The sequence below is a fragment of the Cervus elaphus genome, chromosome 12 (assembly GCF_910594005.1).
Source record: "Cervus elaphus chromosome 12, mCerEla1.1, whole genome shotgun sequence".
Lineage (NCBI taxonomy): Eukaryota > Metazoa > Chordata > Mammalia > Artiodactyla > Cervidae > Cervus > Cervus elaphus.
Window position 1 is genome coordinate 666,683 of NC_057826.1, and position 12,216 is coordinate 678,898.

The 12,216-nt window shown below is 36.4% G+C and overlaps 1 protein-coding gene across 2 annotated transcripts in view; it reads right to left on the reverse strand.

Annotated features, from left to right (window-relative positions):
- The window catches only part of CTDSPL2 (CTD small phosphatase like 2), a 75,839-nt gene that overhangs the window by 19,613 nt on the left and 44,010 nt on the right, over positions 1–12,216 (reverse strand). For both annotated transcript variants that reach the window (XM_043920407.1, XM_043920406.1), the window contains exons 4-8: positions 10,799–10,948; positions 6,644–6,859; positions 3,382–3,460; positions 2,982–3,093; positions 761–847 (exon numbers count right to left, since the gene is read on the reverse strand). In XM_043920407.1, coding sequence (XP_043776342.1) covers positions 761–847; positions 2,982–3,093; positions 3,382–3,460; positions 6,644–6,859; positions 10,799–10,948 — 644 coding nt within the window. The remainder of the gene's footprint in view (positions 1–760; positions 848–2,981; positions 3,094–3,381; positions 3,461–6,643; positions 6,860–10,798; positions 10,949–12,216) is intronic.

Sequence of the window (12,216 nt, forward strand, 5' to 3'; positions counted from 1 at the left end):
AGTTTTGGACCCTTTGCCAATCTTTCAAAAACTGGGATACAAGGCAATGCTAGTAACAACGTCCATGACAGAAAGGCACTTTGTCATTTTCAAAATGTATTCACACATATTAATTCAAATTTTATGACAGGAAAATCTCAAACAAAGTAAGAACTATGGTCAACAGATAATTCGCAGTGATATGTGTAACTGATATTTGTATTTTGCACTATTCCCTGTCCATCAACCAAATGAGGGAGATACACTCTAATTTTTTAAAGTAAAAGCAGAGTAACTAGAAGAGTGTTAAAGTAACTAGAAGAGTGTCCTGGAATTCTGAATTAAAATAAACTATATTTACTACACTGCAACCTACAGACCATATTACTACAAAAGGCAATAAAAATGACCAAAAAGGAAGCTTTCTTCATATGAACTGTGTTTTGCAAAAGCAACAGCAACAACGCCAGATGTTAACCCGGTAACGTCCCTGGGGACCTGCGGTGTCAGTGCTCCTGCCTCCACCTGCTGGCAAACAGGTCAGGGAATAGTAGAGATCAGTGGGTAGGAAAAGTTCACGCTTTTCTGGTAACAATGTTTAAATGCAGTCCTTTAGCATGATGCTACCTTGTGTTACTAAATCATTAAAATAGAGATGAAATCCATTGGGAATAAACACCTTAAACTTTAGCCAAAAAATATATATATATATATATTTACAAAGGATTTCTCGGTTCAGCATATCTAACAGGCCGAAACCCCGTCAGAAAGCCGTAGTTACCTGGTAAATGACGTCCTGGAAGAGGACTGGAAACGTAAGTGCCGCGTCCTCCAGCTCGTTTAAGCTACAGTGTACTAGTGTTTCGTCCTTAAAATAAAAAGCACACAGTGAAGGAACTAAGATACTGAGATATTTCAAATGATAATTACATGTACTCATGATCACCAAAAACATTTATTAAAGCACCCTTTAATACATGAATTTTATATTTATAGTTCATTACTGCGCATGCATGGCACAGTAATCAGGGACAGAATTTTCTAAGTCATTGAGTCTCAGGTGGGGGCCACTAGGACAGCATGCAGCATGGGCATTATTTGGGAACTACCAGTGAGAAATGAAAAATCTCCAGCTCTTCTGATAACTCAAATTCAGCAAGGAGCAGAAAGTGGAGCTCAGCCATCTATGCTCCAGTAAGTCTTTCAGGGGTTAGGATGATCGGGCGAGTCTGAGAATCACTGTTCTGAGTCCTGCAGTTGCCCACTTTCTGTTAAACCACATATGTATTTTCTTATTATTATTTTTACAATTCGGCAATAGAAGTGTAGCATCTAATTATTTTAAAATATATATCTTTTACTCATATATAGCTCCTTATCTGTAAACTGAATCAGCAGTTAATCAAGACTTCTCTTCTTTGATTACCAAGCCCTCTTTTATCATTGTGAGCAAAGGAATGGGAGGATCATTCATCGAAGGTATGTGCAAATACCTGTATTTCTCAAATCCTGAAGGAAAAACAAGGCGGCTTCCATTTGCAGAAAGTGACAACACTTTATGCTTAAAATGAATTAAAATGAAATACAAATGCTCACAACTTATGATTCCACATTTTATTAGCTGCAGTGTTTCTTTTAACCTAAAGTTAAACTCGGTGGAGGCAAAGAGCAAAACATATTCTAGATATGCCTCATTTTCTTTTAATAGCATATCAGAGTACACAAATTAAGATATTCTCTTAGTATCTTTTAAAAAGGTATTCTCTTTCCTATAATTGAATCATAATGAATTCTACTACTTCTTCATCTATAGCCTATCTAAATTTTGATCATTCTTCTTTATATACTTCTGTAAAATTACTCATTTATGCTCACCAATTCTTGTCTTTCCTTCTCTTTTTACCCTTCGTATTGGTTTAAAAATTTTACGGCCAAGCTTGCTATCATGATATCAACTACCAACATAAAAATCTAGCGAAATCTTTTTCAGTTTCTCCACTAACTTGTATATCAAACCTTAATTACTCATCATCAGTTTCAATATTTTTCTTTCTTTTTCCCTACTTAATCCTCTAATACACATTAAATACTTAGGACTTCTGGATACCTATAGCTTCTACCTCTTTGGCTAGGCAAAGGCTAAGGTGCTGAACTCTCAGAACTATCCATGCTAGTTAATATTTAAAAGAATAACCTTTTCCTGAGAAAAAAATTCATGAAAACTAAACTACATCTCCAATTATAGATTACAAGTAACAAAAGCTAAATAATAAAATATTTTCCAATATTACATAATAAATTATATTTTTGCTAATATCAAGAAATTGCTGGCGGATGTAAATAATGGTGACTATATTAAATTTGGTTAGGAAAAGGTAAGAGATACTCGGTTTTCAAAGCTCTCCTGGTACCCTAAAATATAAATTTTTTTTTTTCCTAAAATATAAATTTAAAATTATACCAAGAAAGCAGTACTAAAGGTCTTATTAGTCAACATTAAGAAGTCATGCTTTTGATAGTCTATTAATAAAGTTATTGATATTAGATAATATGAAAAAAAAAAAACAGGAAAAGGAGTATGGTCTTGCATAAGGTTAACTCATCAAGACCCAGGTCCTCAGGGGAAAATGACTGTGGATTCCCTAGAATGAAATCTAGGCATGAAATTATAACTAACTGGGAGATTAAAAAACAAAATAAAAGGTATAGGAGTCTTGGAAAAATAATTGAATTTAAATAGCAAAGTAGCAATGGGGTGGGGAGAGAAAAAAAAGAAGCCTAATTTATTTTCAAAAGGTACTGGATACCAAGGCAATGGGAGGCCCTGGCATTAGACAGTGCTTAAAATAAAAACATTTCAGAACACCTAAGACATGTTATTACAGTAAATGTATGTGTAAGGCTATTCACTCTCTTGTATTCTTTCAGGTATTTCGGGCTAGTATTTTTTAAAAAGAATTTAACTCCTTTATTTTTCCTAACTCTAGAAACAATATACTTACCAAGTCTAAAACTAGGGAGAATTCTGGTGTGCTTCTTGTCTTCAGTGGAAGAGCAGGTTTCCTATTTAGTTGTTCTTCTGTCAGTGGCGGAACATGTTTGATGAAATAATAGCTATAAATCAAATTTTAAGAAAATTTCAACATTTCTATTTTTTCTAAATATAAAACATCTTACTAAACTTGGCCCGTCTTTAAGTTTTTAATTCAATAATGCATATTTAACCTCGTAAACCAAAATTATAAAACATGTAAGTAAAACTGAAAATTAGTATTTCAGTAACTCAGTAGAAGTATTAATACCTACAGGTAAGATGCTTCTTGCATTATACCATTCAGCCACCCCTGTACACATGTACTTTCTTTCTGTCCCAAGAGGGAAAGGGAAAAAATAAAAACTCACGGGTCAAATACTTCCCAGTCTTCTTCATAGGTGGCCTCTGCGTGGGCTGATGAATATCCACTATCTGGTGTTACTGGTGCTATTTAATAAAGTGAAAAACAAAATGTTGCTTTTATTCAACACTTCCATGGAGTATACATATTTACTGCTTTTATTAAGATTGTCCTGAAGCCCTGTGCATTTTGGGTTAAAGACAAGACAGAAATAATTTGTAAACAGTATTTAAAAGTAATTTTATTAACACACAGATCTAACTCTGGATCCAAAGGAAAAAAATACCGTTACAGAGAAAGTGGCAAGCTATATCATGGCTAACAAAATTTAAATCCCTAACAACTAAGAGAAAATTTACTACTTATTATTAGGAAAATACACTTCACAAAATTTCCATTTCTAACTGAATGATGTTTTTATGTATAAGAAAAAACTTCACAGTGCTCTTATAGCAGCAACACTTCACAAAGGACGCTGTACATACAGGCAGGCAGTATATATGCTGGGACTTTGCTGGTGGTGCAGGGGTTAAGAATCTGCTTTTCAATGTAGGAAATGCAAGTTCAATCCCTGGTCGGGGAACTAACATCTTGTAACTACTAAGCCCGCGCGCCACAACTAAGAACTGGCATAGCCAAAAATTAAACATTAATATGTGTATGTGTGTGCTGAAAAAAGACTCAAAGTTAAGATCCATTCAACTTAAGATCCATGAACAATCTTTAAAGAGGTCCACAAACCCCTAAAAGACTTACACAGGATCTCAAGGTTGTCTATGATCTTGAAAACTAAGAAATGATTTTCTACATAGAAATCAGTGCTTTAGATGACTCATTATTTTACTTCTCACTTACAAGTAATTTAAAAATAATCAAGAAAAAATTCTATATTCCACAACACACAGTCCCTTTTAAATTTGAGCTAAAATTCAATCAATTGATAGAGCTTCAGAAATTATGTTGAGAATTTTCTAATATTTACAACTTAAATCCAATGAGAAGACAAAGATAACCTATAAGCTGAACAGGTAATGTCTCAGAGATGAAAGTTTAAGGTGGGATAGAGACTGAATGTTTGTGTTTCCCCAAAATTCATGTACTGAAATCTAATCCTCAAAGTGATGGTGTCTGGAGATGGAGTCTTTGGGAAGTCATTAGGTCATGAGAGAGGAACCCTCATGGATGAGATCAATGGCCTTAAAGAGAGACACCCCAAAGAGCTCACATAGCTTCTGGCATATGAGGACACACCAAGAAGACAGCTGTCTATGAACCAGAAAGCAGATCTTCACCAGACATTGAACCTGTTGGGGTTTTGGTCTTAGATTTCCTAAATTCCTGATCTATAGATATATTTGTTGTTTATATGTCACCTAGTCTAATGGTAGTCTGTTATTACAATAGCCTGAAAGAACTAAGACAATGGGCTGCAAGAGAAACTGCTGTGAGCTATCTACAGGAATGGAATGGCAGTGGTTTAGTCACTAAGTCGTGTCTGACTCTTGTGACCCCATCAACTGTAGCCTGCTAGGCTCCTCTGTCCATGGGATTCTCCAGGCAAGACTACTGGAATGGGTTGTCATTTCCTTCTCCAGGGGATCTTCCCGACCTAGTAATCAACCTGGGTCTCCTGCATCACAGGCAGATTCTTAACCGACTGAGCTCTGAGGGAAGCCCCAGGAATGGAACACTGGTGGATAACAGTCTTTCAGGACAAAACTTACCTTTTTTACTACTTTCATGTATTAATACCTTCTCAGAGTCAATACAGTGAGTATGCTCAATAAATGACAACAGATACAAGGCAGAATTTTGTTCATCTCCAACAACTTTATGCCAGTTACTGGTTCATAAGCACAAGGGGACAAAAAGAAACACATATCTCCTACCACTGTACTGGTTCAAGGTCTCATCACCCAGAAAAGGGGGGAGAGGAAGTGTTCACAGTGTTTGAACACCTCATGCTAAAGCATTTTTCACATTTCATCTCAGTCTCCAAAGCTCTAAATTATTATTGCCATTTTAAAGCTAAGAAAATCATCTCAGAGTGCTTAGGTTATCTAAAGTCACACAGCTAAGTAAATGGTAGAGCCAGCCTCCTTCCTTCTTGTTCTCTTTGACGACCTTCCTGAAGTTGAGGAAAAGCAACGCTTTTGTCACTCATACTCATCTTCTAAGACCAGCAGGACTTTCACCTGTTCTCCTCTCCTGATCCTCCCAGAGTAACTGCAATGTGCCACCTCCACACTTTGCTCATTTATTTGTAACAGCACTCATCACACTGTATAGCAATTTTTGTGTATACCTGTTCATCTATTAAATCATATACTCTTCAGGGTCAATGAGCATATCTTAATTCATCTTTGTAAACAGTGTCCATCACAAAAAGCAGGTGTTCAATTGTACAAGTGTTAGAGGAACAAATAATGAATGAGAGACGGAGTAAATCTTACTTTTCCCCACTGAAGTTTTGGAAATCCCTTCTCCATCGCCATAGTTGTCAGAAAAAATAAGTACAAAGGTATATAAAGAACCACAAAAACAGAAAAACATCAAACACAAAGTCAAGAGCCTTGGCTTCAGTCTGTATCTTATCATTCACAAGGCTGTAACACGGGGGAAAGCAATCAGCATTAAATGACAGGTCAAAAGTAAGTTTATTTACAAATCTTATCCACCCAGGAATAAATTATGTGCATAATTCATGCTGATCTGCTTGTTAAGTTCAGTATTATTCTTAAGTTAGGTAATAAATGCTGACCCCACATGTTTCTATATTTCCAACTGGCTCAGACCTACCAATTATGGTAGGCCTTTCAAAGGATCCGGATTAGGCTGCAAAGTCTGTGTATACAGAGACCCGAGAACAGAAGTTTCTCCTTTGGGAATGTCATCCATACAAGAAACAAATCTGAAGGTACAAGAATACCTCTACACAGGGACTTCAGATCTTAAGAATGTAAGACTCATGCATTTATAATAAATATGCTCATAAATGTAAGCATATTGTTAGCTGTGTTAAACTTCTCCATGTAGTTAGATTGGTACAAAAAATTAAACTGTAAGTGACTAAAATGGTAAAATAACCTTTAAAAAATTCAATTTCAAAATGACTAGATTTGGGAGGAAATGCTTTAATTCCAATTTTAATTTTATTAATTTCAAGGAAGAAAAATTTATGCATTTAATCTGCCTATTTAAGAAAAAATATGAAGTACTGCATTTTTACAAGCTATTGAAAATGTATAAGAAAAAAAAAAGTTTTTCACCTGTAAGGGGTGGTATATCACGGTTAACTGTTTCCTCTGCTTCTTCTAAACCATTATTTATTGATGGCCTCACTTGAACTGCTTGATTTGAGTAAGCGGCTCCATTAGCTGATGTAGTAGTACTGGTAGTGATCTCATCCACCTGTTCCATATCAAGCTGCTTTACTATCTCCTCAGCTTCCACAGCCTGTCCTGGGGAATCAGATCCCGATGTTCCTGAAATTATGATTCAGTGTACATCAATCATTACTTAACAGCTCACCATGGGAGAGGAAAGACAGAGACAAATTTAAAACAAGTAATAAAGAAGCCTTAGAGACATAATGCACAGTGTAGTAAACACAGACAACACTCCTGAAACCACCAAACCCGCCGAGAGAGAAGCCGACTGACCCAACCACTGGAGCAACCACCGCACAGCACAGCAGCGACGTCATCACCACCGCGCTGGGCCCGGCCCAGTCCAGTCCAGTGGCTCAGCCCTGTCTGGCTCTGAGACCCCAGGGACCGCAGCGCGCCAGGCCTCCCTGCCCATCACCAACTCCCGGAGCTTGCTCAGACTCGGTGATGCCATCTAGCCATCTCATCCTCTGTCGTCCCCTTCTCCTCCCGCCTTCAGTCTTTCCTAGCATCACAGTCTTTCCTAAGGAGTCAGCTGTTCGCATCAGGTGGCCAAAGTGTTGGCGCTTCAGCTTCAGCATCAGTCCTTCCAATGAAGATTCAGGACTGATTACCTTTAGGATGGACTGGTTGGATCTCCTTGCAGTTCAACAGACTCTCAAAGAGTCTTCTCCAACACCACAGTTCAAAAGCATCAATTCTTTGGCACTCAGCTTCATGGTCCAACTCTCACATCCACACATGACCACTGGAGAAACCACAGCCTTGACCAGACGGACCTTTATCAGCAAAGTGATGTCTCTGCTTTTTAATATGCTGTCTAAGGTTAGTCTCAGCTTTTCTTCCAAGGAGCAAGCGTCTTTTAATTTCATGGCTGCAGTCATCATCTGCAGTGATTTGGGAGCCCCCCAAAATAAAGTCTCTCACTGTTTGCATTGTTTCCCCATCTATTTGCCATGAAGTGAGGAGACAGGATGCCAAGATCTTAGTTTTTCGAATGTTGAGTTTTAAGCTGGGTGATTGTGTAATCAGCTGATGATCATAGTACAATATATAAATTACCAGATCAACATGGTGCACAACTTGAATTTTCACAATGTTATATGTCACATATATTTAATAAAAATAAAAATTCATCAATATTTAGAAAAACTAACTGGAACAGAAACAAAGCTGAGGACACCATTATTCAGTGAGTCTTCACTAGACATTTCAAACAGTAAGGAGTAAAGACTATTATAAGCTAGAGTCATATCTGTGAACAGAGTTCTTCTTAAAGTGTTAGCTTAGAAATACCCATTTATAGTTAAATGAGTCAATTCAGAACTTTAAAATATTTTTTATTGAGATATAATTAACTGATTTAATACTTTATATAATGAAATACAATTACCAACTGAGCATTAGCTAAAACCTCTATCCTGCCACATAATTATTTTTTTTTTTGTGGTGAGAACATTTAAGATCTAGTCTCTTAGCAACTGTGAAGTATCAATATATACTATTGACTTCTGAACAACATAGGGGCTGGAGGCACTGAACCCCATGCAATCAGAAATCTGAGAATAATTTTACAGTGGGCCCTCCGGATCCACAGTTCCAAATCCTCAGGTTCAACCAACCAGACTGTGTACCACTGTAGTATTTATATTGGAAAAAATCCTTGTATAAGTGGACCTATACAGTTCAAACCCATGTTGTTCAAGGGTCAAGTGTAATACAGTATTGCTGACCACAGAACTTCTTTTCATTAAAGTATTATTTATTAAGTGCATATTACATGTTGGGCAATACACATATACACACTTTTCCATTATCCTCAAACAGCTTCTGATTTTTTAAACTAGAGATAGTTCTCTAAAAATCAGTCAACTGTTCCCGTAACCATAAGAACCTTTTTATTCCAAGATACAGGAACATTCTCAACAAGATTCCACCTCGTTAACAAAGAAGTCAATTTCCTCATTACATTCAACCATCACCGAGATGAACCTGCTGCCCAACTTCCTCCCACTATGGACTGACTGCAACTCTCCATTTCTTTCTGGAATCCTCCAAATCATCTCTCCATTTTCTTTATGGAATCCTCCAAATATCATTTTCAACAACAAAATCAACCTCCAATAACTCTCAACTTTCTCACAGAATATTCTTTCTCCCTCCACTGCCTTAACTTTAACCTCTTTCAAAAATTTTCTCTCTTCCTATTACCCTTCCCTCAAAGCTGTTTATTGTCTCATAAATTGTTACTCAATCAGAATTCATTTACCTCCATTGCTGCTGCCAGATCACTGGTTTTTCCCAATGTGTAAAATGTTTGCTCCTCTGAGACTAAGGATGTCCCCTGACTATACAATTCTTCCCTTATCCCCTCTGCTGTCACCTACCACCTATTGCCAGCATCCTCTTAATCACAGAGCAATTTAACACCTAGCTACAAGTTTACTGTCTATTAAATGCCTATATAGTTGTTATTACAGGAGATGTCAATGACTCATCCAATAACCAACCTCAAAGGCCTTGCCCTCTTCAGCTCTATCTACACTTGTTATGCTCTTTAGTAGTTATTACCATGGCCACAGCCTGGACACTATCATTGAGAAACTATTCCCCCCTGAAACCTAAAATTCAAATAATTAATCTCCTACCACAACCTCCTAATCTTCTAATTAGCATCTCCCTCATATATTTCTATTACATGTGATCTTCATGTCTGATAAAAGCCAGTCTCCTTTATCCAAACACACCGCTCAGTGGCTTCTCCCCCACCCACCTCATCTAGTTAGACTTTATGGTGTAATCATTTAAACCACTCTCAAGCCGACAGCCTCAGTGTCCTTGCTTCCTTGTCTTTCCACTGTCATCCACCATAGAAATCCCTCTTGAATCAATCTAACAGATTTCCCAGGCACTAGACCCAGGCTAGGATAGGCAACAATACAAACGTAAATAAATTTTAAAAAGAAATGTCTAAGGTATACTGGGTTAAAGTTAAAAGTAGCCTTTTTTTGGGGGTGAGTTTTTTTTTTTTTGGCTGCACTGTGAGGTATGTGGAATTTTAGTTTCCCAACCAGAGATCAAACCCATGTCCTCTGCTTTGGAAGCGTGGAATCGTACCGCTGGACTGCCAGGGACGTGCCTAAACGCAGTTCTGTAGCTCTGTCTCTGGTCTGAAGACCTCACAGCACTTTCACGTGCTGATTGCGTTTTCTGCCCACACAGCATCTTGATTTTATACTGTACCACTGTGCCTTTTAAAAATTGCTTTACCATCCAGAAACATAATTCAAATTAGGATTTAAATAATCAGGCAACAAGTATTTAATGGCTATTTCCCATGAGCCGAATAATACATCTAACAACATGGTAGATGCAAAAATAAAGACACTACCTCTTACCCTCAAATAATTTCATGTATGAAATTAGATACTAATTATCAGAAAAGACAGGACATCAGAAAATATTTGAAAAATATGGTGAGATGGCCATTTGTTTGCAAAGGCATTATACAATGGAAATCTTAAATTCATTTGAATTAGGGTAGTTTTACTGTTTGTCTAAACGGAGGATTCTTAGAGATGGGGAAAAAAAAAACCAAGCAAATGATAATAAAAATAAATTGTATTACAAAAAATAATCTGGTCTCAACTCACTTAAAATATTCAACAAATTCTACTTTACTGATCTCTAGAATACAGAAAATACTTCTCAGTTCTCTCCTATACACACTCTAAAGATGCAAAAGTCATTCTAACACAAAAAATAATACTTTCCCTCCAGCCCTAAGTTTATCATCTAGCTTTTCAGATAGTTAAAGCAGAGTTCATTAACTTACACAAAATTAAACATAACCTACATTTATTTCAGTCACTACAAAAAAAAAAAAAAGTACGTTTTAGAAACTGTGTATTTTTAACGAAGCTGAAAACAAACATAAAATGCTAACAAAAATATGCCCCCCCCAAAAAATAGACCTTTTAAAAAACCAGGAAAACAATTTTTAAACCCAAATTATGGTTAATGATTTATATTTACCATTTTTATTTGCTGGTGAAAAAAAGTTGAAGACAGGAGAAAATATGGTCCCCAACAATGTAGTCCTTGGAGGACTGCCAGAGGAAGGGTTATCTTCTAATTTTCCATTTTGTTTTACATGTTGATGTGTCATTTCATAACTACCAGCTTCTAAGAAAGAAACAAAAGAAAACAGTTGCAATCTAGAAAACATAACTTTCACAAATGTGTTCTAAACCATTAAGAAACTTTTTCCCTCAAAATAATGAAAATTGATTAACATTGATTTTTAAAACCTTATTGTTTAAAGAAATCTTGAGGTAAGTCACTTGCAAATCAAATGATCTTTATAATTTATTTATAATGTTTTATAAATGCTAAAGTTATTGAGTTTTTACAAAGCAAATTTATATCTGGAATTATACAGTATGGAAGTCTTAAATTCAACATTGTTTAAAAGAAAATGAAATAAACTCTGTAAGTAAAGCAAGCAAGTTACCATATGAAAAACATGAATGTAAGATTCTGCCTTGGTTTATTTACATTTTGGGATGCTGTTTACTTCACAAAATTTACCCTCTATTTCTATGTCTAACAAAGAACAGCTGAAAAACAGAGGCAAACAGTTTTACTGAAGACTATACATACAGAAAAAGACTACACATATAGCAGTGTCAAATGTTACTTATGGATACTGCGGCACCACCTCAGAGTACTCAGGAAGAATAATCAGTTTTCCCCCTAAGTTTCTTATAAATAAAAAATTTAATGGGTTTTGGGAAAACATAAACTAGAAATGTTTAAATAAATCATCCTTGACCCTCCACAACTTGACCACATTTCTTTTCTTCTTTCTTTGCTAGAGATCTGTTAACTTGTTTATCTCTTTTCTCCCTGATGGTCAATTCTAGAGATAAATCACCGCATTAAGAGGAAAGAAGTTGAGGGGGGAAAAAAAAAATCATATAAAAAAAAGAGGAAAGAGATTGAGGAATTATTATTACTGTTGTGTTTAAAATCACATTCATTAAAAGGCAGCACTCCATGCTCTAAAGTGCTAGTCAAGCTTTCTCTGCTTGTCCATCTTGTTCTACTCCTTTTAGATGCTGAGGAGCTTGTCAACCCCTCAGAGGTAGTGACCTAGAAGAGGGTTTATAAACAGTAACACTACTGGCTTTGGGCTGGAGAATTCTTTGTTATGGGATGTCCTGTGCACTGCATGACGTTTAAGCAGTATCCTGACCTTTACCTGCTAGATGCAAGAAGCAACCCCTCCACAGGCTGCGGCAAACCAAAAGGTCTCCAGACGCTGAAAAGCGTCCACTGGCAGGCAGACGCCCTACTTGAGAAACACTGGCCTGAGAGCTCCAAGCTGCCTCTGGGCTTTGAAATTTCATAATCCAGAAACAAGTTCTTTATACACATTTCAAAAAATTAGT